Source organism: Bufo gargarizans, chromosome 5 (genome assembly GCF_014858855.1).
Source record: "Bufo gargarizans isolate SCDJY-AF-19 chromosome 5, ASM1485885v1, whole genome shotgun sequence".
Taxonomy (NCBI): Eukaryota; Metazoa; Chordata; class Amphibia; order Anura; family Bufonidae; genus Bufo; species Bufo gargarizans.
Genome location: NC_058084.1, coordinates 69,880,428 through 69,907,170, shown reverse-complemented (window position 1 = coordinate 69,907,170; position 26,743 = coordinate 69,880,428). Strand labels below are relative to the sequence as shown.

Below are 26,743 nucleotides of genomic sequence, written 5' to 3'. Positions count from 1 at the left end.
CATGATCTGAACGTAGGCGCAAATATGTGGTGAGAAGGTTAAAGGGGTTTTCACAGAAAAAATCATGTATCCATAATCCACAAAAGGATAAGGGGAATAAGTGTCGGATCCGCACAGGTCCAATTGCTGGGGCCCCGGCCAATCATGGCAATGGGGGTCCTGTGTTCCCCTGTTTCAAGAGAGCAGCAGTTGCAAATGTCTGCTGCCAATCCATTCAACTCTATGAGACTGTCAGAGACTTCAAAGACTTGTACCTTCAAACACCATTCCATCCAAGCAGGTGACACAGGTGCCTCTTCTGGAGATTGTGGGGTTCTCAGCATGGATAACACTGACATATTGATAATGTGGATAACACTGACATAATGCTGTCAGTGTTATCCAACACAGTCCAGAATGCTAAGGGGCTACATAGCATCATGAATCAAATAATGCTATGCGACTCAGTCAGTGCTTGGAGGTCAGGATTGGAGCTGCTGGAGTGTGGAACTCGCTTGCCTTTAGTCTGTATTTCTTCAAGCACTGAAGTCCCAGTCGATTAGCACTTGCAGATGTATTTCACTTTGCTAGGAGGTGCTGCCTAGCTTTGGTTTTTGCATTGTCCTGTTAGCAGGACAAACATACTTTTGGTGTAGCTTTTATTACCAGGAGTAGTGTGAATATGAATGTTATGCAAGCGAGTGTGGACCCACCGTGCCACTGATTGGCTATACTCTGGAGGGGTGCGACTAAGCAACTACCTGGTCTTCACTAGAGCCTCTGATGGCGAGGATAGGCTTGGACCATTAGGGTTATTGGCAAGTGCCACTCCAGAGCAGTCCCCGAGTCAGTGGCAGCTGACCAGGGGGTCAAAGATACTGGTGCAAGCACTGAGGGGAAGTACGGAAGTCGGGAGTCAGGGCAGGCAGTGATCAAACAAAGTCCATAAACGAAGTCCAAGGTCAGAGGCAGGCGGCAAACAAGTAAAATCCGATAAATCCAACAGCAGGGTCCGGTACACAGAAGAACTCCAAAAAACCCTTCACACTAGGAACTAGACAAGCTAGTGACCATGAGCTGCTCAGGCATCTTCCTGGGCCAGGAAGCGCCTTTAAATACTCCCTGCAATCCAGCCATAGGCTGAGGGGAGACAGAGGGCGTGTACGTGCTGCCTCACAAGGGAGGCGAGACACCCATGTAAGCTCTAACAAACCAGTACAGGACTCAAGCAGGAGGTAAGCTCCGGCACGGAACACAGATACAAGAGTTAAAGGGGTTTTGCCATTTTAGCAAATAGCATTTATTATGCAGAGACAGTTTCCATGGTTACCACCACCCTGCAGTCCAGCAGCATGGCTGTGCTTGTACACCATAGAAAAAAGCACCAGCCTACATGAGCTCCCACGGTCCAGGCCACCAGAGAGGCTGGCATTTGTTCTTATATTGTGCTAGCACGAGCACCACTGCTGGATTGTAGGGTGGTCATAACTATGGAAACAAGCAGTGCATGTTATGGAAAAATGAACCGAGCCAGCAAAGGAGGCAATGTGAATAATAACTAGGGATGAGCGAATCAAATTCATTTCTACTGTTAAAAACCTTTTACCTAACTCTGGTTCGCTTCCAAGTGGCAAATTTTTTTTGATCCATAAAAAAATGCAAACCGAAAATACGTTAGTGTGCATGAAGCCTAAGTGTGTATACATATGTACATAGCTCTCAGTCACTGACAGTTGAACGGGGGCGGTCTTAAAGAGATTGTCTCACTTCAGCAAGTAGCATTTATCATGTAGAGAAAGTTAAAATCAGACACTTACTAATGTATTCTGATTGTCCACATTGCCTCCTTTGCTGGCTTTCCATAACATGCACTGCTTGCTTCCATAGTTATGACCAACCTACAATCCAGCAGTGGTGCTCGTGCTTGCACACTAAGAAAAAATGCCAGCCTCTCTGGTGGCCGGGACCGTGGGAGCTCACGTAGGCTGGTGCTTTTTTCTATAGTGTACATGCCGCTCCTTATATGGTAGGTTTTGTACTGATCGCCCAGGCCTTACCCATCGCAGTCGACCGTTTAGCATAGTCCCTTTATAAAAAATATTATAATATTTTGCTAACAAGTAAAATGTAGCAAAGAAAAAACTATAATCAGTAGTGCGTGTTACACTGCTGTCCCTCTGCGCTGTCTGTACAGACCATAATTTTAGCAAAATGTAAGTGACTTTATGTTGTATTAAAAAGCTAATACTTTGTGTTATTTGCGCACTGCCCGCCATCATGTCTGCCATTACTGTTAATTGAAGTTGTATGTCTAATTACGTGCGTAGGAGAATAACTTCGATGACCAAGAGACTGGGAAATCTGATCTATACTAAAATGCTTAGGCAATTATATTTCATGGAAAAGGGAAAACTGAGAGAGTATATGACTGCTATGGTCTTAAGTGCATAAGAAAACTGACACAGAGGATCTATTCACGGGGATCTGGCTAAAGGGGGATTAACTCAAATTAAACAGGGATGGAAAGAACTCAAAATATTTGTGGCTCTTTGAACGGCATTTATTTTAATTCACGAGATAACTGGAGATGTGTCTGCTGCAAACATTGCTGATGTCCCCACTTTTAATTTAAGCTCAATTTGGCAGAACAGAATGAAAGCGAGACACGCTTATAGGCAGCTGCATAGTAGCAAGAGCTTGAATTTCATAGGCGTACAGCTTTACAGTAAGAATACATCTCAATCATACTGTTTATAAATGTACATTAAAGGAGTTTTCCGAAATGTTTTTACTGATGACCTATCCTCTGGATAGGTCATCAGTATCTGATCTGTGGGGGTCCCACACCCAGGACCCCCGCAGATCATCTGTTCAAGCATCATCTGTGAGCGATGCAGCCTACTCTCTGCTTTCCTAGGCCAGTGACGACACCGTTCATCGGTCACATGGCCTAGGCGCAGCTCAGCCCCAGAGAATTGACTTTGGGTGAAAGGAGCCTTCTCAAACAGCTGATCGGCGGGGGTCCAGTGTGTCAGACCCCCACCGATCAGATACTGCTGGTCATCAGTGAAAATTTCTTTTTTAAGAAAACCCTTCTGAATCATGAATTCATCACTGTTGGACTTTAGGAGAAGCTAGATGCATCGCTGTCCATGGTCCAGGTGACCTTTACCTACCGGTGACTTGGGAGTCACATTTGGTTCTCAGCCCCCGCTGTGCTGTTCGCCAGAGAAGCCTTCAGTTACTGTGAAGCCACATGCACTTGCTACAATGTAACACTCTTCAAAATATTACAGATTTACCCTATCCCTATAAAGTTGATTTTACATGGATTTTTGATGCAGTATGGCGGGCAGATTTTGATGCAGATGTTTGAGACAAGGCCAGAAAAAGATTCTAAAGGACTGGGAAATATATAAATCCTTCCTCCTGGAAGATCCACTTTAGGTTTGACTCCAAAAAGTGCATCAAACCTGCAAGAAAATCTACCCGTGTCCCCAGTCCGACTGGAGGTCTACGAACCCAAAGTCACAGGATCATAGACCCTTATGATGCTGTGAGTTTGGATCAGTAGATCTGCGGTCAAACATCAAGCTGCAAATTAAAATAGCCTAGAAAGGTTCATGCATTACACAGATATCCTATTCATTTCAGCTGGCATCATTTAAAGGGGTTTTCCGAGATTTTGATACTGATTACCTATCCTCAGCATAGTTCATCAGGATCTGATCGGTGGAGGTCTGACACCTGGGACCCTTACCGATCAGCTGTTTGAGAAGGCACCAGCACTCTTGTCATCGCCACAGCCTTCTCTCAACTTACCAAGCACAGCGGTGTACATTATACAGCAGCTGTGCTTGGTGTCGTGCTCAGCCCTATTCACTTCTATGGGGTTGAGCGCAATACCAAGCACAGCTGCTGTATGATGTACACCACTGTGCACAGATAAGGCCACAGCCGGTGCCTTCATAAACAGCTGATCAGCAGGGGTCCCGGGTGTCGGACCTCCACCGATCAGATACTAATGACCTATCCTGAGGATAGAGAAATAAATACAAACCAAATAAAGTACAACAATGCCATAGTAATAGAAAATATTTTGGCACCAAAAATGATAAAAGCAGAGTGGACCCAGCATGCATGTGGAACCTGCACTCCCTGAATTTTATGGTGGCCATCATGGAACATAACAGGTAGTATTTAGTGTTAGATTCCCGTCTTACCGAGATCGCCTTGACATTTGGCAGACGGGCCCAAATAATTTTGTACAAGAATCTCAAGTTTACAAAATAAGCATAGCATTAGCAGAAGAATACTTTCTATAACTATGACATTATTCTACGTTATTTGTGTGTGCAGAGTGCCGCTGCATTGTGTTTTTTTCTTTGTTTCTTGCCATGGCAGCGTGCACCTGTGCATTGGGATGTGCTGACTGACCCCCCTTTTTTTTTTTTGCGAATAGGTATCAAAATCCCAGAAAACCCCTTTAAGGGTAAGCTCATACGTTCAGGATATTAACCATCTCAGATTTTGTTGCAACTTTTTGGGAAGTATGCGGCAAAATAGATTCACTATGAATTTCCGGCTACACTGTAATGAACTTTCATCCAACTGCCCTGTACTGTATTGCAAAGTTTACCTGCACAAATGCACAGGCAAAATCTACAGCAAATCTGCCATCTGTCCATTCATCGCCATACTTTATTTCCTTTTGTATGATGGTGGAGAATCTATGTTGCAGGGGAAATGAACACTACATCTCCCAACATCCACATATTGCCATTTGTTTTCCTCCAAGCATTTAATCTTGTCTTGTTTTACATCAGTAAAGGTCCTCGATACAACAGAGTATGTCAGAAAACTGCACCCCGATGTAGAAGAGGTCACATAGGAACAGCCTGCAATGCTACAGCAAAAGTTATATACGAGACTGTACAACCACCACCTATTACTAATGTTGATTGCCCCCTGCCCCCACTTATTAAATAACGACAATTTAAAGAAAATGATTTCAGTTATGAGCAATGAAAAGAAATAAAGCGAGCTGGCTGTGCTTCTAATTACAACTTTTAATCAGAGATACAATGGGGACTTAGTTGAATACAGTAAGATATGTGTCGACAATCATGATTCTAATGCTTTGAAAGAGGGACTAAGGGAATAGAAAGCAATTATTTTACATGCACTTAAATATGAAAGTTTATTATTTGTTTGCACTTTAATCGCTCAATATTTTATACCATTTTAATAATAGATCCTATTATGTGACAGAAGTAAATATCTAGGGGAAGGAAAAGAAACTGGTAAAGACTAGCAGAAAGCAGGAAAAAAAAGAGTAAAACAACAAGACGGCTTAAATACTGTAACACAATGACAGCTAAGTCTTTACTCAGTGCTAACAGCCCTCTCTGCACAAAGCACGTCATAATTACTTAAAGAACAGAATTAGGAAATAAACCCTTCCACCAGATTTCATATAGTGAATTACAGAAACATCAGGCCGAATCTGTGTCGATAGCGAAGATTCTTAGAAGTTGCCTTTTAGGCCGTGTTCACATGCAGCAAATGTGTACAGTACAATGCATGTGCCTTGGCCTTTACACACACAGACACCACAACGGCAAACTGTTCTGTACTTGCTATGGATTTTGACCATTGCAATGCAACGATCAACATAAAAACATACAAAATTATAAAATTTTATCTAGAATAGGACAGTGCTGAAAATCTGTTTTTAAAAACTGCTGTAGAATACTGATGAGAGAGAAGCCTTTATGTGACACTGACAATTATAAAACAATGTAATATTAGCATTTGCGTTTAGGCTGTGGAGGCCATAGAAACCACGACCGTATGTATTTTGCGGTCCGCAAAACACAGATCCGCAAAAGATAATGATTTTGCGGAAGGGAACAGCTGTTCTCTAATAGTACACTACTATTTTTGTCCGTAATGCGGACAATAATAGGACATGTTCTATTTGTTTGCGTAACGGACATACGGAAACGGAATGCACACGGAGTAACTTCCGTTTTTTTTTGCCGACCCATTGAAATGAATAGTTCCGCACACAGTCCTTAAAAAAAAAAGGAACGGACTCGGAAAGAAAATATGTTTGTGTGCATGAGCCCTTACTGTGTGGTCAATCACTGTGAGACAAAGCCATGCTCCTTGCTGCACAGTCAGTACAGGTGATACACCCGTTGGGAGGCCCGGCATGATGCGTTATCCTTTGTGTGCTGAAAACAAACCCCAGTAAATCCCAACAAACCTCATTATAAGGCTCTGATCACACTAGGGCTGAAACGGTTAAATCGAGTAACTCGACAAAAAAAACATTTTTTGCATCGAGGATTTGTTTGTGCCATGTGACCATGGTGCATGAGTGAAGCGCTTGCTATTATTCGCGCTCCATGGTCTCCCGCTGGCCCGCACAGCGCTGCACTGTATCCTGACAAACACACATCGTCAGGATGTAAGGCACATAAGCGTACACCATGACTTGACGCTGTGTGATGTCAGGAGGACAGTGCAGTGAGCGAAGAAGAGGCTGAAGTGTCGGCGGCGCCCCTACAGGAAAGGCAAGTATTTTATTTCACTGACTCTGGGGACTGATGGCTAGGAGGGGGAGATGGTGGCACTGGAGGGGGAGATGGTGGCACTCTAGGGGGAACCTGGTGGCAAGGGTTGGGGGGTGCAGCTGATGGCACTTGAGGAAGGTGGGGGGGGGGGAATTTTATAAAGGAAAACATTCTTTTGAATAGTTTTTTTCTTATCAGAGTACTCGATTCATAGTTGGATTAATCGGTAGAATACTTGATTACAAAAATATTCGATAGCTGCAGCCCTAGTTCACACTTCTATTACAATTTCCGCTCTTCTATTTCATCGTAGCGGCAGAAAAAATAAAATAACGGACAGCTTGGATCCATCCAACTATGGACATCAGCAGCACCTGACGGACCCCACTGACTTATAATCTGTCAGTTGAGAGTCATTCATGGTGTCCGTCATTTCAAAAATAAGAATAGCGTGGCATGCTCAACAATTTTTCCAAATTGCGTCTTTTTATTGAAGGTATAAAATTGTTTCACAAACAAATAAAGAACATCTCAAACCCCCCATCCCCTCCCCAAAACATGCAGGTATTCCAATGATGTTCTTGATCAGTAGTAGCCTATAAAGTCCACTTCGCCAAAGCGTTTAACAGAGGATCCTGTTCATCAAGAGTACCTTACTGGCATTAATAACACAAAGGCTCTCTACTAAGGCAGATATGGAGCTGTCAACCACCGTACTGAGCGCCAACCCCACTGATGGCGCTGGAGTAAGATCCAGCCTCAACTACACAATACACACTAGGCCCAAACGTTATCTCTGAAGTTCCTGGGAAGCTAGACCAGGGGTATCGATCCTAGCAGCCCACATCTTCTCAAATTTAGAGATCGCACCCCTCTTCCTGTATATCCCTCTTTTAGGGTTACTGAGTTTATGATGAATTTCCAGTGGAAGCTCCTTGTGGCCGGACATATGAACAAAATCTGTCACAACACGACTGATCCAGCACAGTGCTGTACTTTCCATTATAAATGAAAACAAGACAAGTGTACACAGCCCAAGACGAATATCAATAATAAAGTGGATGTCTATGTATAAATGCATTTTGACTTTCCACTTTAATGCCTTAGGCAACTTGTGATATAGGTGGGTCTTCAAAGAGCTCTATTTCCTAGAACGTCATTTTTCTGGCTGCAGAAAGGTCTAATGGATGCTCACTCAGTATGTTTATTGTAAAAACTGAAATCTGCTTTAACCATAGTGTTAGAAACCACAAAGTACAATGACAAAACAATCTGCAAGGGTCCACAAAATGGGTCCACATCCGTTCCGCAATTTTGTGGTACAGGTGCGGACCCATTCATTTTCAATAGGGCCAGAATGTACTGTCCGGATCCGCACTTCTGTTCCGCCAAAAAATAGAACATGTCCTATTCTTGTCTGCAATTGCGGACAAGAAAAGGCATTTTCTATGAGAGTGGTGGCAATGTGCGGTCCGCAAAATGCAGAACGCACATTGCTGGTGTCCGTGTTCTGCAGATCCGCAAAAAATTGCCACCTGTGCTCCACGGAGAAGTGTGAGGGAGAAGGTGTGCGATAATAGCCACGAGAATAGTAATAGTAGTTCCAGCCACAAACAGGGATTCAGGTGTCCATAGTGTGGGCTAGGGACCCCAATGGAGAATCCAGCCACATGTGAACACTGGACAACAAATTTATATAACAATCTGCACAACCTTACCAATGAGATATCATAGTATTTTCCTGCAACGTAGCCATTATAGCTATATAAAAGCTATACATTTCACTAAATGCTAGTCACATTAAGGCCCCTTGCAGACGAGCGTTCCTCCTGCAGCGAGTCCGCAACGCAGCTCCCGGCCTGACCTCCCAGCGCTGCCGGGAGTCACAAAGCATTGTATTGATTTATGATGCTATGTAACCCTTAAAGTTCGGGAATGTATTGGATAACACTGGCATAATGCTGGCAGTGTTATCCAATACATTCCAGAACTGTAAGGGTTACTTAGCATCATATTGATTTATGATGCTATGTGAATCCCGTCAATGCTGGGAGGTGCGCTGCGGACTCGCTGCGGGAGGAACGCTCGTCTGCAAGGCGCCTAATAGTTCTCAGACACGCTACCAACAAAAATATTCGTTACTGACAGATTCTGTGATTTTACCCTGTCCAATACAAAGACTCACTGCATAGACCAGGGATCCTCAAACTGCGGCCCCCCAGCTGTTGCAAAACTACAACTCCCAGCATGCCCGAACAGCCTACAGTTATCAGCCTACAGCAGGGCATTGTGGGAATTGAAGTTTTACAACAGCTGGAGGGCCGCAGTTTGAGGATGCCTGGCATAGACCTCTCAAAGGGAGCCTGCCAGCAACTCTGACCATGGTAAACTGCCGACAGCACTAGGCAGGCGCTGGGGAGAGCAGTTCAAACATATGTTTTGCAGTGCTTTTCTTATCAGGAGCATCGTGAGTATGAACTTGTATTCTCCCAGTAACTTCTCCTGCAAGTGTCTAGAAGGAGGAGCTTCACTGTGAAGATCTTTTTGCATCCCCTGAGTTTCAGCCATAGCATCCAACCAGGAGACTACTGGACTACTACAGCTGTCACATAGAAGCAGATAAATGCAACAAGCACTTCACACTGAAGCTCCGCTTCCTGGGCACTTGCAGGAGATGAAGCTGGCAGAATAAAAGTTCATATCCACACTACCCCAGGTAATAAAAGGTATGGTTGTACTGCTCTTCCCAGCCCCTACTTCGTGCTCTCAGCAATTTTGCATGGTCAAAACTGATGATAGACTCCCTTTAAAGTGTTTCTTACATCCATCACTTCACTCTGGTGCCCCTAAACTGCACAGGGAAGTAGGACTCCTCTGCCAACCCCTAGATCCCTTGATCTGAACAGCAGGCATGCACTGAATAAATCTAGAATAAATCTTCACCCTGGACAGGAATAGTTCATATCTACTGAAAGAACGGAAAAAACCCTCTAATAGCTTTTTTTTGCTTGGCCTGGAAAGAAGAGCACTCCAACACATAGATTGTTTGACTTTCTAATGTAGCCTGTCAACGATGCCCTGGAAACATTCGTTAGCAGCTGATAAAATTAATTACGGTTATAAAAGTAATCTGATTAAATTCATCGCTACAAAAGAACTCAGAAAAAATTATGCAGCGCTCATTTACTATCCAAAAACCTGTTATTCTCTTCAGATGTCTCAATTACACGACAACATGAAACAAAGCCAACTCTCTTGACTCGTTCTAACAGTGCCCAAGTGATTCTTGGCATGTGTCTCCGGTCCCTCGAGTGTTCTAATTAGCCAAGATCTCCTCAATTGTTTTAGCTATAATTAGCAGGCATATAAAAGTAATGACGTATTGCACAATGGCAGAGAACAGTAATTAACTTTTTTGTTCCTATCGATGTTCCAGGCAGAGCTACCCCACAACACACTTCCTCAGGCACTGATGCTTAATTCAGAGCTCATTACACAGAAGGCGCACTAGAAGTTGGCACGTGGCCATGCTCTACAATCTATGTGCGGAATGAGCCGCTTGGACAGCAGCCAGCATTATATCAGAAACAAACAACTGTGCCATGTGCAGGAGACTGGGGGGGGAAGCGCTGCCGGGGGATTTGGCATATGTGCAGCCTGTTGGGTCTTTTGGTAGCAAAGTGGTTATTTTACTCAACATAATAATGGAGGAAAGTCATTTACGGTAACAGAAACAAACAATTCAGAGAAATTACAAAATGAGGCATTTTAGATTATGGGTTAGATTTTCTTTTTCACGTATTCATTAAATTAGGAAGTGTATTTAAAAAAAAATATAAAAAAAACTCAAACTGTATGTTCACATGCAGCAGAATTGTTTCTACAACTGTCCCATATGGAACTCATTCCTGCAACAAATCTGCTGCGTGTGAACATATCTTACATAGCATCATCATCTCAAAATTGTAGTGGGGAACCGGTCAAAATCATGACTGTGAATTATTTAGAATAATATAAAAAAAAGAAATCCACATATATCGCTGGTATAGGCAGTAGTGTAGCTCAGGAAGTTCTCTTTAGAGATGAGAGAAGCGACTTCTGATGCTACATCTGAAGAGAAAATTTGTTATAACACTGTACGGAGATTCGTCTCCGTACAGTATTAAAATGTATAGGCTCCGATGAGCCGAAGTAAGTTGGGATTTACCTGTAGGGATTTACCATATGCTGTGGAGCCACTCCACAGGAGGGTCATGCTGGCCGCTCCACCTCCTGGACCGACTGATGTCCCACATTTAGAGTACATCTTCACATGTCATCTCCAGCAACATCAAGTGTAACTGCAGTAAAACAAGGTATACCGTCCTCAGCTTCATCTGTGTACTGGCACGCGCCGGATGTCGCTGGAGGTGGCGTGTGATGACGCACCCAGCCTATGAGAGGTCAATCAAGCCAGGAGGGGGACCAGTCATCATGGCCTTTCTGAGGAACACCTCCACCCCCATAACTTCTTACAGATCATTAGATTATGGTACATGCTGATTTCAACATTTTTTTCTATGTTATCCATAATCAGCCAGAATATAGAAGGACATCTTTGTCAGCCTGCTACTATCCCGCGTAAATGTTTGTGGCAGATTCCAGACCAAAATCCTCAGAAAAAGTTCCCATAAAAATCTCCATAATATACTTCTAAAAAGTGCATCTTATAAAGCAAAATATGGTGAATACATATATATATAGATAGATATTGAAAAAAACATTCTATTATATTACTGTATTAGGGCACTAAATCAACTGTAGTAACTACAATTGTCTCATTTTTAAGAAACCATAGACAATGATGCAGGCAGGTAGGTACGCGGGAATATAAGAAGGTTGCTCAAGTGCTCTCTTTTACCTTGTCATTAGTAGATTATTTTCTTACAAAGTAAAAACGACAAGGCACATTTTCTTGTTACTTCTTTTCCCCTCTAAAAAGTCATCTTTGATCTCGGCCAGTAATTATTTCTCTACCAGGCATCCTGAGAGATAGGTTTTAGTTCTAAATGTGGCTGAACGGGATCAGTATTACTCAGAGCGCTATCATAGTAGAAGTTAAAAACACTATTTTAATCTGTTACGGATAAAAATAATTAATTCCAGATTTTGTTTTCTTCAAACATCACTGCCTTTCATCATTCATTTACAGTTGTCCTAAAGCACTTTTTTAAATAAAAAGTTCATATTCTTTTTGTACAAAAGTCCATGTTCAATATAAATATGTTCGTGACACAAATACTTTTTGTTCATTTTTTTATTTTTATTTTTTGCTGCTGAAATTAAATCCATGAGAGATGTGATTTGAGCAATACTTTGAACATTTCCCATTTAACCACCAGTACAAGAAAGAGGAGTTCTAGGCTACGCAGCTGAATAAAATACCTTGTATATAGTAGGGTTGGGCTATATACCTGTGTCTGCGACATACTACGGTATTAGGAAACACCGATATGGCAATATCATTGTTTCTTAAAAAGGTTTTAAGAAATAGGTCATCAGTATCTGATCGGTGTCTGACACTTAGGACCCCCGCCAATCAGCTGTTTGAGAAGGCATTGGTGCTCTTGTGGGCTCTGCAGCCTTCTCCATGCTCAAACACAGCGCCGTACATTGTATAGCGGCTGTGTTTGGTATCGCAGCTAAGCCCCATTCACTTCAATTACTTCAATGGGTCCGAGTTGCTCCTAAGCCATGTGAGCAATGAACGTGATATCACATCGCTTAGGAAAAGCTGAAAGAAGGCCACGCTACTGGAGCACCAGTGCCTTCTCAAACAGCTGATCGGCAAGGGTGCTGGGTGTTGGACCCCCACCATTCAATCGGAAAACCCCTTTAATTGCCGCACTAGTTTAGTGACATCACAGGGGTGGTTGCACTGGACAGCGCTGACCAGTTCTAAAACGGGCGCTGTACAACCTTTTTTTAAGATGGCCAGCTTCCGGCAGCTCTTCATCTCTCAGAATCCCCAAGTATGTGTACCAAGGGGTGCTGTCCATGCTCACCAAGATCATTACCACCCACCAGCTGTACAACTACAATCGCTGACCACATTAGCGCCTACCACATGAAGCCTCTGAGGATGATGCGTCCTTCTGTCCTCGGAAGCAATGGCAAGAAAAGCGGTGGCAGTGAGCAGAATGAGTACGGTCTGTTGTCCATCTGGAACAGGTAGATCCGATAATCTACCATGTTAGGACTGCAGAGGCGCTGGATGACTGCATATTCCAGAACAGCAGGTAAAATAAGAGAGATGTACTGTTGCTCAGGTGGTGCCTGACTACATGACTTCATAACAATCGTCATAAACCATTGCTGTGTCCTTGTCTGTTAATCCAGCATGTTAGGACTGTTGTTAATCTGGTACGACAGGATTATTATGCTGGACTTCCTAATTAAACTCTCCGCTCCTGACCACCATTACACCATGGCTCTGACTACCCGAATCCTACAGCATCTACAGTGAGGACCAGGATTCAGGCTCTCCATGAATTCCTACGACAGCCTCATGTGACTCTAGCATATAGAGACTGACTCCACAGCACAGAAGATTCAGGTAGTCAGAGGGTGAAGGAGGATGGGAGGGTCACAGACTGGAACGCAGAGCTTAAATGCAGCAAAGTATTCCCCAGAATTTCCCCAGAATATTCCAAATCTACCAGTAACCCAGAGGTTCAAACACCTGTCTTTTGATCAGTTGACACCAAAAGTGTTCATTTTACCTGCTAAAGAATATGTTACACAATGCTGTTGTCAGCCAGGAATTTACATTACGCCATATACCAATTAATGTGACAGCCATGTAAATGGTTTCCCTACCTCGCTAGCAGATGCCGTCATGTGCTGTTGTAGAGCACCAACGTGTTTCTCCAGTGACTTCATGGTGTCCACAGTGGCTCGATATTTTTTCTTATACTGTTCTAGGGCAGACTCTGTTGCTCTGGCCTGGTTGTGGCCTTCTAATTTGTATTTTTCAAGTTTTTGGACCTCTTCTTGTAGTTGTTTCATCTCCAGATTTTGTTTTTTTATTGTTTCTTCTTGCGTCTCCATCTAGCAGTGTAGAAAGCAACATGTACATTTTGTCTGCTCCAGAGTTTTCTTAGTGGTAGGAAAGCCACATGTAAAGGTGAAGCTTGTTCCTGCACCATGTCTACTTAATTTTACAATATACAGTTATCTGGGACCAGCCTGGTATAGGCTGTTCATCATTTTTTAGAGTGTAGAATACAATTACAAGCACTTCATAATTCAGGTGCCAGAAGCTTCATTCTAAGCCCCATCCTGGAAATAAAGTTTAATGAAAGGGGTTCACAAAAACTGGAAAACCCTTTTTGTATGGCTAGGTAGGGTGCAGGGGTTAAAAAAGGCCCACCTGTCACCGGCATTCCATTTCCAGCGCTGAGCTCCCTTTTCCTCTGTCACGTACCATTTACATACACCTCACCACTAGCTGCCAATCAATGGCCTCAGAGGTGGCTGCCGTCTTGTGACCTGTCTGCACATGTCACCACTGAGACAATAGACTGGTATGAAGCAGGGACTGGAAGCAGATTAGAAGGAAAGAAGGGAGTTTAGTTCTGGGACTGGAGTAACGGTGACAATAGAGTTTTTTTTTTTTTTTTTTTTTAACCCCTGCACCCTGCGTAGCCATGCAAAAAGGGGTTCCTGGTCTCAGAGAACCGCTTAAAGGTGAAAATCCCTCTTGTGCAAACCAAGGCTTCCCTTTAGATACCTCTTCATGCTTGGCCATACACATCCGATACAAGCATTCAGCAGATAGCTCTCTCTCCCAATCCCCCGATACACATGCCCTCTTGCCTCAGCTGAGCATGTATGCATTCTGACTGTGGAGAGGGGAGAACCCGCCTCCAGATTCCTCAAACTGTGGCTTATTTCCAATAACGAAGGATATGGCATGTTGAAATCCAACAGTCTTCTCTTTATCTGCCCGAACATCTGCCACAGGAGGAGAGTTGGGCGGCCCCAATACACATTAGATGGTCAGCACTGCATACATCTTTACACTAGCTAATACCATCCTAATATAAAAATTCATGCTTGACTCATTACCTTCGTTTTTGTATCTTGGTACACAAGCTCGGCGCGCTCTAAGTTTTCCTCAAGAGATAATATTTTATCCTTGCACTCTTGTATTTTCAGAAGATCTGCTCGATGTTCTGTAGATTCAGAGATCAGATCTTTTTGCATGAGGGAAGCTTTCTGGTTCCACCTTTCTAAGTCAGCAGTGTGAGAATGCTTGGCTTGATCGAGATCACTCTGAAGTTTCTCTACAATCATCGTATAGTTCTGGATCTGAAATAGAAGACTTTACCCATCAATTGTTGCCCTTTTGGATATTTTTATTTGGTTATGGTCATAAATGTAGAAATTATTAAAAACTGATCAAAATGTAAAAGATGATCATTAATGATAATTGTCATGTATGAGGCACTAAAACCTGTCATCAGAAGAAGTATTTAAAGGGACACTGACAGGCCCAATAACCATAATTAGCTGTACATATGCATGCACAGGTCTTCTAATGTGCATTAAAAACATATAACCCCTGTCCACATTATGAATACAGTAAACTCATGTTTTATAACCTGAAGTAATCGCTTTTCTTTCTGCCCAAGGGGCGGGGTTTCAGCTCCACCTGCGCCCAGCCAGCATCAGCCCAACCGCCGTTTTGAAGCGCCGCCCAGCTCATCAATATTCACTTCGCTGGGCGGCTTCTGCTGTCCCCGACCTTCCGAGATCCGGCGCATGCCCAATAGAAAGCTATGGGTGCCGGGCGCATGCGCAGAAGCTGAAAGTGAATATTGATGAGCTGGGCGGCGCTTCAAAACGGCGGTTGGGCTGAGGCTGGCTGGGCGCAAGTGGAGCTGAAACCCCGCCCCTTGGGCAGCAAGAAAAGCGATTACTTCAGGTTATAAAACATGAGTTTACTGTATTTATAATGTGGACAGGGGGGATACTTATATGTTTTTAATGCATATTAAAAGACCTGTGCGTGCATGTGTACAGCTAATTATGGTTATTGGGCCTGTCAGTGTCCCTTTAAAGAAGTGTTTAAAATTTTGCTTTACTTATGGCTAAGAAATGCTGCAACTGTAGTAATTGACACATTGGAATAATGTTCGGAGCGGCTGCAAATCGTCACGTTATTGGTCAGATTTAGATGCCTTATACAGATCATAACCTATGTCTAGGTGTTTGAAAATCATATGTGAAAAAGAGAATATGTAACCTAACGCTATCAAAAAGGATAAAAATAGGTATAACTGCGGTAAAATTAAAGCTAACAATGATAACCATTGTAGCCAGATATTAGCATCAAGCCGGAGAAATGCTGTTTAATATGCAGTAGGGAACGACTGGATGTGCATGCCATTAAATAAAAAGGAAGGATGAAGATCACGGGGAGAAGTTATGCTGCATATATTACCACACGGACGCACACAAGAGATCAGACTATAAAGGCGAAGGCGGAAGGACAAGAAAGAGAAGGACTTTTCCGTTCATCAGATTCTAGAAAGGCACATAAAGGCGTATTGTTTAGTTACTAATTTTTATTCTAGAAGTAGCTGATTAAATACCACATCCTGCTTATTCCAAGCAGGTCAGCGCATTTTTTTCCCCCATCACTTCCAATTTGACTTGTAAAATCATCTTAATTTGTTATGCAGCATAGATACCGAGAGCCAAAAGCCAACATTTGTCAAGTTTAGTTCCTTGAGTATTTCATGAAATAGGCTAGGGTGATGGTGTTAGGAATATAGATGTGAAGGTATACTTACAATCTAGTGGTGGTAATTACTGAAACAAAGCGGCTCTTTACAATCAAATTAGAATATCTGATTTTAAAGTGTAACTGCCTGTTTTTGTTAAATGCGTAGGACAAATGTGATCATGAACATTTACTCTATAGTACTATCGATTTAGCATGTTTAATGAAAAAAAATATCACTGCATTTGACTGTCACTGTTCAGCGCAGTACTGAAGACGTTCCTCACTCCGCACTGCGTCACTCATATATGGCTAAAGATGGCCATAAATACTTTTTATATACTGCCCTGTCTGACATTGGTACACTGTCAGCGCTGACAGTGTCAGTGTGGTCTGTAGGCCCAGGGGGCTCGCTAACTAACCACTGGGAGATGTAAGAGTGCCGGCAGTGATCTCTTGCATCTCCGGCAGCTACAGTAGTTAGTTAGCGAGAACGCTGATCATACAGATAGCACTGACACTGTCAGCGCTCACTGATGACAGTGTACCGATTTCAGACAGGGCAGTATATAGCTATATAAAAAGTATTTATGGTCAGCTTTACCTATACAGTATATGGGGAAGGCAGCGAGGGAAGTGTAGAGAGAGGAACTTCTTCAGTATCCGTTTTTTCATAAAAAATATAAAGTTTTCCTATCTATGCCAGCAAGACTGAAGAGGATAGGACATTGTGGTAATGGGAACAGTGCTGGAAGGCGTGTATGTCCCACTCAGGTACCTCAGATGGGTGAGACAGCTAAAATCCAGAGAGTGGCAGTCGTCTCAGCAGTCTCAGCAAAGCATAGTTTGCAGAGACAGTTTTGTTTATTAATTCTGGGCTGGATTTTAGTTGGATTGGCAGATAGGACTGGAAGTGAGATCTGCCAATCCACAGCCTTCCAGGACCGGTATTCTCTTCTACCTGAGCAAGCACCTCCCAGTATGTCAGTCTGGGGGAGACTGTGATCATGAACAGAGGCTCTGTGTGGTCTCAGCTACCAGGACTGAGGGGCCACGAGGCTGTGTAGCAGAATCTCTTCCCAGGGTGGAACTGTGCATGGTGTAGATACAGCCTGGAGGCTGCTAGACTGTTTGGCTGAAAAGCCGGTCCTGATGTCACGTGTGACCTGTGTTCTGTAGGGGAGTCAGGGATACTATTTATGTACTAGGTAGTGCCTAGATGGGCAGGTGTTTATTTTGTATCATTTATGTTTGTGCTGGTGCCAAATAAAAGCGTTGTTTGTACCTTAATCCTGGTGTCCTGAAGAGGTATGTGGTTGCGACCCCTTACAACATGTTCTATGTTTTTTGCAGGGCCGCGGAACAGACATGCAGATGCGGACAGCACATGGTGTGCTGTTTGCATCTTTTGCAGTCCCATTGAAATGAATGGGTCCACATCCAATCCACAAATACGCATCAGATGCAGACCGAAAATATGTAAATGTGCATGAGACCTAATTAGAATGACTGTTTTTGTTTCAGAGATTTCCAATAATAGAAATATCTGAGCGGACAAAGGGGTCTGGGTGCCTTAATATTTTAAAAATCAGCAGTCTTCAACTTGTGATTTTCCAGCTGTTGCATAGCTGCAACTCCCAGCACACCCCGTCATGGCCGACTGCACATAGACACACTACTTACAACAACACTAGCAAGCAACCCACAGCTACCCATGTGCCTCCAGTGCCCTCCCACATGACTAACAATAAAGACTGCTCCCCGTGCCCCCTCTTTCTTACACAGACTGATTTCCATGGCCTCTCTTTCTCACACTATGATCCCACAGCCTGCTCCCATGGTTCTCTCACACACTGGACCCCCCTTTTCACATACTGCCCCCAATAGTGACCCCCACACTTTCTCACACAATGTTTCCCATGGTCCCCCCTCCTTATTCAAATACTGATTCCCATGGTAACAGCCCCCTTTCTCTCAAATTGCACCCCAGGCTGACCCCCAATTATAACATACTTCTCTCCATGATCCCCCGACTTCCTCACATACTGCTCCTCAAGGTTCTCCCTTTATCTCATACAGCTTCCCATGACACCCTCTACTTGCTCACATACTGCTTCCCAATGGTGATTCCTTCCACTTTCTTTCTGTCTTTGTCGTCCTCCTCCACCTCCTTCCAGACTGTGTTCTCTTCCTCCTCAGCTCCTTCTTTTGTCCTTTGGCCTTCTCCTCTTCCATGGTGCTGGTGCAGCACTTTTGCCAAGTGACTATGATGTTACACCCATTTTAGTTGTGTTTTTTGCTGCAATGTGTATAAAATCTCTGCAAAACTGCTTTTTTTGACAGAGGCAGGCCAGCCAGCCACCAGGAATCTGCCCAGTAACGCTGGGTTCACACCTGAGCGTTCTGAAAGGAGCACTCTGTATGCGCGATTGTACAGGCGTTTGCAATCGCGCATACAGAGACAAGCGAACGCCCATTGTCGCGCGTTCCCGAAAGTCTATGTACGGGAACGCGCGACAAGACGCCCCAAAGAAGCTCATGTACTTCTTGGGGCGTCGGCCGTTTTACAGCGCGATCATACGCGCTGTAAAACGCCCAGGTGAGAACCATTCCCATAGGGAAGCATTGGTTTCTCCTTGTTGAGCGTTTTACAGCGCGTAGGAACGTGCTGTAAAACGCTCAGGTGTGAACCCAGCCTTAGGCAGACTGCCAGTTTGGGCCTGGTCAGCGGCAACAGCTAAAAAGATGCAGGTCACAAACGACTCGTCAATATCAGTCAAAAATGAAGACCTTCAAGAATCTGAATGTTCTAATCAGTTAGAAGCCTAAGTGAAACAGGAAAAAGCAGTAGCTCACCGAAATGTTATATTTCAAGGCCATATAATCCCAGACAGAAGTAAACATTTAGCCTTAGCATTAGATCCACAATAAGCATTGAATAAATGTAGCTAAAAGCATAACCGTACTGTGGTAATGGAGAAGAGTGAAGGAATACTGGCACCATAATAGTATAATAGGGAACCTTCATTACATTTCTTTGTTTAAACACTTCAGTAAGAGGAGCACATGGAGTAACTTTGTTGTAGAGATTATCTCATCACACTGTAAAACGTGCTTGAATGTATATATGGCATTTGATCCCATGTCTACTTTTAAAATCCAGAACATTCAAAGATCTGGGAAGAGTAAAAGCTCAAGATGAATTCCTTAAACCATCCTTGCAACCTGTCAACTTCACTCACACGATGTTAGTATTTAGCTTGATGAATGGGAAGTCTGCATAATGGAAAATTGTACAGTTGATGGAACAATTATATTTTTCCCAGTTAAAGGGCATAAACAATGTACATGAGAAGTTTCTGCTTTGAGCAACTCAACGTTCAAAGATCTTCCATTACTGATCAATTAGGCATCTCCTTCATCTTTAATCAGAAACACTTTCTGCTTCTGCATGATACAACTTCGAAAATAGTTGAATCTCTATGCAGGAGCTTTATTTAATGGAATAATGGAGAACAGTTTTTTTTCCTATATCACGAAGCTTCAGACTACAATGACCGATGCCATTCCCACACTGCTCCGGCCTCTACTGCTCTGCACTTCCTGTCCCACCTCAACAAGCCAGAATTTTTTTTTTCTCTTCTTTCCCTCTCCTCTTCCTTTCTCCCCTCCTCTCTGTTCTTTCTCTAAGGGGGGGGAGGGGCGGACGCATCACGGGAGGGGGGGGGGGGGGGGGAATAGGGTTAGGGGGGAAATGGTATTAATTATATTGAGTTTGAACTTACTTTGTGTATTTGTTTTGCATACCAATAAAGATGTTAAATAAAAAAATAAAAAAACAAACAAGCCATAAATACCAGTAAAGACCATTCAGCTCACTGACCGCCTCAGCCTGTGGCTGGAAGAGCAGGCCCTCCTTGGCATCTACTGCATGTCGAGCAGGCACAGGAAGTGGACAGCAGCGGGGACAAGAGTAACATTGGAATGGCGGAGTGGGATTGGTGGTGGTGAGCAATGCTGCTTTTTTAACAGTCAGGGACTTTTTATATATATATATATATATATATATATATATATATATATATATATATTATATATATAAATTTTTTAAATTTTTTTTATTCTCCCTGGAAAACCCTTCTGGCAAATTTTAAGGGGTTGTGCAGTGGGTTAAAGAAGTTGTTCAGCGATTTATATTGAGGACCTATCGTCAAAATAGGTCATCAATAGTAGATTGTCCGGGGTCCAACACTTGGCTGATCAGCTGTTTGCAGAGAAGGGTCCATGCGAGCGCCACTTCCTGGTCTTCACACTACATGTCGTCTCCTGTGGAGCGGTGGTGTGATGTAATTACAAGTACTCACTCTATTCAAGTGAATGGAGCATGTACTTGTCATTACACTGCACTTCTGTGATGAAGGGCAGTGTAATGAAGAGGAAGTGGCGCTCGCATGGAACGCTGCCTCCTCTTCAAACATTTAAGTCAGCGGGGGTACCAGGGGTTGGACCCCTGCCGATCTTATATTGATGACCTATCCTGACGATATCAATCGCTGCACAACTCCTTTAATATCGATGACCTAACCTCAGGTAGGTCATCAATATCAGATCATCTAGAGTCCGATTCTCAGTACCCCGGGCCATCAGCTGTTTGAAAGGGTGGCATGCAAGTGCTACAGTCCTTCCAAAATTACCTGTGTGTTGTCTCCTTTCTAGAGGTGCTGCAGCGTGATCACAACTATTTGTCGAAGTTAAGTGAACTGTGCTGTCTCCTTTATAGAGGAATAGTTAATGGGGCAAGCAGTAATTACACAGGCAATTTTGAAGAGGAAGTAGAGCGGGGAACAGCTGATTGGTAAGGGTGCAAAGTCGGACCCCGTCAATCTGATACTGATGATCTATCCTGAAGATAGATCACCAATATTAACCCACTGCACAACCCCTTTAACCTATTATTTATTCAGAAATCGGATTGACCAAGCATACCAAAATAAGGTAATTTCTATTCTTATTTCAAACAAAAAAAAACACCCATCTGCTAATTCACAGTTCTCCAATTACCTGGCCAAGGTGGATCTCTTCTTCATGCAAGAGCTGCTGCTTTGCTTTTTCAACCTGATTCAATCGATCCTCCTGATCATTGCATTTTTCCCACAATTCCCGAGATTCACTTTGTAGAGATTTAATCCTTTGCTGGAGTCTTGAAACTTCTGCCTCTTGAAAACTCAACTGTAAAATTAAAACTGTTTAAAAACGGATGTGTCTCCTACCTGGTGGAATGTAATGGGACAAAAACATCAATTTCTTTACATTACAGGGTATTATATTAAACTGGACATTATGCTTTATAACTATTCATACAGCACTCCAGCTGAGAGATCTGATCTCATGACAGCACTTCCAGTATAGTTGGCTAATGATAGATACGGTAGAAAGTAGGCTAACACTTTACCAAGTTTTAAACTTTGCTGAAGACCTGCCACCTTTCCCGATTAATAAACTACTTACATTGCCCAAAAAAAGAACAACTCTTAGAACTAAGTGTTGTGTCTTTCCTCTGTTATTGCTCCTGGAAACGTATGGATAAATTGAGAATTGGGCTTTGTCATTTCCCTTGTCAGTGGGGCATATCCCTGCTTAGGCTACCTTCACACTTGCGGCAGGACGGGTCCGTCCTGCGGCTATTTTGCCGTGCCGCCGGACCGCCGCTCCGTCCCCATTGACTATAATGGGGACGGGGGCGGAGCACGGCGAAAGGCCGCCGGACTAAAATTACTGCATGTCAGGCTTTTTAGTCCGGCGGCTTTCGCCGTGCACCGCCGGAGCTCCGCCCCCACCCCCATTATAGTCCATGGGGACGGAGCGGCGGTCCGGCGGCACAGCAAAATAGCCGCAGGACGGATCCGACATGGTGAACAGCATGTCAGATCCGTCCTGCCGCAAGTGTGAAAGTAGCCATAGTCTGCAATATTACGTATGTGGTCATTTTTAAAGCATAGTACTCAAACTTGTTTGGTTCATTAGCCACATTCTTTGCCATATAATTTCATTTTTCTCTGATAAGATATACTACAACATTTATTCTATTCACCTGTACTACGTATTTATGCAAAGTATGTTGAAATGATAGCGACCATGTAAGTACTACTATTGATTATTGATCTACGCTTGCCTTTCAGGAGCACTATTATGCAGAGCATGGTAGGGTTTATGGTTTTTGGACACTAATATCTGACTTATGGTTGTTATCATTTCATCAAACCTTGCATAAGTCAATAGTACAGGTGAATTTAAGGAACTTTCCAATATATCTCATCAAAGAAAAATTCCTCCTCCCACCCCAACTAACTTTCTTTGATAAATAGGCTTTGAGAGGCAAGACATACAGCCAACTCACTGAAGGGTGAGATTACCTGCTGCCCATAGCCCAAATCTACAGAGAAGGGAATGGGAGGAGGGAAGAAGTGAGAGACACACAGACATGCTGCCCATAGAAGTTTATGGAGAGGGATCGGGTGAGGAGCTACTAGAAGGAAACTAAAGACTTTTTTTCTGATAAGACATATTACAAGGTTTCTTATATTTACCTGTACTATTGATTGATGCAAAGTTAGTTGAAAGTAGAATTACCATTTAAGTCCTGTCAAGCCTCCTTGCCCCCAAATTTACTAAATTCCACTGCTCAATTCAAATGGGGGACATAGGACCCCGTTTCCGTGATTAGTGGGGGTCCGATCACTGGTTTGTTTTGCCCCCAGAGTTTTTGAGAATAGGGGGTCCATGAGACCCATTCCAATGGAGTGGTGATCAAGTATGAGCACTGTTGCTGCATTCAAACTATGTGACATTGCTGGAGATAGCCAAGCACTGTACACAGCAATCCCACAAACTTTAAAAGGCGTAGCATTGCACATATTGAGGACAACAACCCCTTTAATACCTGCATGAGCGATTTCTAATGTGACCTTGTACTCTTCCATTCTACACAGAGCAGAGAAAGAAATTAGATACCTAGAGTTATTATTGATTGGTTTCTTATGAGACTGACAGTGAAAAAAATCTGACGTTTTCTTATGATAGGAACATTTCTTTATTTCATTCTCAGAACGGCAAAAATATAACATTCAAAAGGGGGACAAAAAGGCACTAAAGTGTGCTAAATGTTTTCTGCAGTATACTGTATCTGCTGTAAGAAATTCAGGGCTATGTGGTTACAAACCATAGAAAAAAATCCAGATTGCATAATTGTCATTAATTTAATAGAGGATTTCCAATAATAAGCAGTGCCGTCCTATTGTGACAGCACATATTCATCATTTAGATTGTTCCTATGCAACAAGGTCAGAGCTTGGCTTGCACTGAATTAAACCAAGTGACTTGTGTATACCCCAACTTCCTTCTCCGAATCTAAAATGGTTTACTGTTGCACACTGTGTGATGGGTAACACAAAGGTCAAAATGACAGACAAGCCTTCTCCCAATTATTAAATCTCGAGGAGTGTACCACATGTAGCTGTGCCGTGCACAGGGAAAATGGTAGGAAAGGAGCTGAGCACTTCCATCTTACCAACAGCTATGGCAGAATGGTCTGAAGAATGATCTGTGAACAGACGTTCCAGTCTAAACTCTCACAGTACTTACTTCTTCTTGAGTGCCAAAATATTTCTCCTGTGATGTTTTAAAGTCTGTTTTAAGTTGTAAAATGATTTGATCTCTGTTATTAACCTAAAAAAAAAAAAAGAAATCTCAAAATTAAATACAGATGGACAATGAGCAAGAGTTAAGACACCGGAATGAATAACTAACTTCATTCAAAACTAACTTGAGCAAGTCAAGGCATTGTGCTCTCAACCTTTTTGTGTCATTTCTTTTCCTGGCTGGTTCCTTTCAGTGTATGATTCCTTAGATATTCCACACAAAGGGCAACACTAAGTTATACAGATACAGACAAACCCTTCAACAAAGTGCCGCTAGACCTGAACCTGTCCGCTTTAACCCCTTCACTCAGCATCATAACGTGTGTTTTTTCAAGGTCATAAAGCAGAAAATACTAGAGATATTATACTCAGTGTTAGGTATGATATCATGTTAGTAAAGAAAATGGAAGTGATGCATGATCGCAGCAGACAGCAGCCATCACAGAATCTTCCAGATATGGAAGCAAAACTCCAGGGGAGGGTGCTTGAGCTTTAGGTCCCTAGTTTGCTAATATAGCAAGTGAAGGTGTGCTATTCAGACTGTCTGCCCATGTACCGAACCTCTACCTGTTAACCTATTCTGCTACTACACTCCTTGCCCTGACCTTATCCTGTTTACTGCTTTAATCCTCAGCTGTCTGCCCGGAGCTTAGACCTGTTTCACATTACATGCACAAACTCTGCCTGCCCTGCCCTCGGGCTGTTTCTGGCCATGAGTATTGCCTGTCCCTCTGGTGCTTCGCCCCGGTTTCTCTGACCTCTGTGGGTCAGTTGAAAATTACACCAAGAATATTCCAAGAGGTAGCGGTCTAGTGGGTCCCCTGCAGTGAAAACCAGATCCCAATACAGGAGTTAAAGGGAACCTGTCACCTCCAAAAACCATCTAAAGCCGCCAGCAGTACCTGAGAGTAGCGAGCAGTGTGTTTCTGACGATTGTTTTGTTCCTGAAGGCAGATGTGGCAAAAGGTGACAGGTTCCCTTTAAAGGATGAAAACTTGTCCGCTCCGTTTCACACAAAAAAAAATAGAACATGTCCTATTATTGTCTGCATTATGGACAAGGATTGGACTGTTCTATTAGGGGCCAGCTGTTCCATTCTGCAAAATTACAAATTCACAGAGCCGGTATCTGTATCTATGCACACCGCAAAGCATCCAATGGTCGTTTGCATGAGCCTTTAGGGATAATCCAAAACCAAACCACTTAGCTGGCACAGTGGGTCCACACCCACTGCCTGCTTCACTCGGCTTGTGCTGACAGTAATGGTACATGACCGCTGAAAGACTGCAATGGTCACATGTAAGTAAGGCTACTTTCACACTAGTGTTAGAAGAATCAGGCAGGCAGTTCCATTGCTGGAACTGCCTGCCGGATCCGGAAATCCGTATGCAAACGGATATCATTTGTTTCTGAATCCGGATCAGTCTGACAAATGCATTGAAATACCGAATCCGTCTCTGGCGTCATCCGGAAAAACGGATCCGGTATTTACCGTAGTTTTTTTTTAGTTTTTTTTGAAAGGTTTGCGCATGCGCAGACCAGAAAACCAGATCCGTCAGTGTGGCAATTTCCTGAACACTTGGTACCGGATCCGGCATTAATACATTTCAATGGAAATTAATGCGAGATACGGCAATCCAGCAAGTGTTCCGGAATTTTGGCCAGAGAAAATACTGCAGCATGCGTAAAAGGGACGGAAAGGAAGACATCCTGATGCATACTGAACGGATTGCTTTCCATTCATAATGCATTAGGACAAAACTGATGTGTTTTTTTCCGGTATTGAGCCCCTATGATGGAACTCAATACCGGAAAACTTTAACGCAAGTGTGAAAGTAGCCTAAATCTATTTCATCACTGGCATGGGGGGTGGGGGGACAAAGCTTTTGCACTAGATCAGAAAAGTATACAAGAAATGAGTAGCAGAGATTTTTTTTTGTTGTTGTTATTTTATAACAAGTGTGGCTTTAATGTCAGCGACCAGAAGATGCCTTTAATACGCAGCGTGCTCATTCAAACAGGAATTAGGCTACTTTCACACTTGCGGCAGAGTGATCCGGAAAGCAGTTACATCGCCGGCAATCTGCATGCAAACAGATAGCAGAAGGACGGGTCCGGCATTGCGGTATTTTTAATACCGGATCTGGCACTAAAACATTCAAAATTTAAATTAATGCCGGGTCCGGCAACTGATCCGGAATTTTGGACGGAGATAATACCGCAGCATGCAGTGGTATTTCCTCTGTCCAAAACGCCGTTCAGTGACTGAACTGATGACATCCTGAACGGATTGCTCTCCATTCAGAATGCATGGGGATAAAACTGATCAGTTTTTTTCCGGTATTGAGCTCCTGTGACGGAACTCAATACCGGAAAACAAAAACGCTAGTGTGAAAGTACCCTTAGCCTTACAGTAATTATACTGGATTGTGAATAGGAGAAATGGTTTCCATCTTCCTTGAAAAGGACAATATACAGGGTTACTAATATTAGCGTTGAAGCTGGGGAATCTCTCTGAAAGCATGTAAGGGTCAGGAAGGCATTTTACTAGTCTTTTCATAAATTGGTCTCTGCTATTCAGAGGAGCTTTATACCTTCCTCTGGAAAAACTAAGGAAGGTAAACATAAAAGGGTGACTAGGATGTGCAGGTGAAATCCTAAAAGGACCTTGGTCCCTTTAGTCTTTTTTCTTAGGATTGAGGGCGTCCCAGAGGTCA

General features: G+C 43.1%; 1 protein-coding gene across 2 annotated transcripts in view; it reads right to left on the bottom strand.

The window, feature by feature from the left end:
* LOC122939589 (polyamine-modulated factor 1-binding protein 1-like) overlaps window positions 1–26,743 on the bottom strand; it is a 340,683-nt gene that overhangs the window by 271,462 nt on the left and 42,478 nt on the right. For both annotated transcript variants that reach the window (XM_044295697.1, XM_044295698.1), the window contains exons 5-8: window positions 23,971–24,054; window positions 21,391–21,558; window positions 14,670–14,912; window positions 13,419–13,649 (exon numbers count right to left, since the gene is read on the bottom strand). In XM_044295697.1, the coding sequence (XP_044151632.1) occupies window positions 13,419–13,649; window positions 14,670–14,912; window positions 21,391–21,558; window positions 23,971–24,054 (726 nt within the window). The remainder of the gene's footprint in view (window positions 1–13,418; window positions 13,650–14,669; window positions 14,913–21,390; window positions 21,559–23,970; window positions 24,055–26,743) is intronic.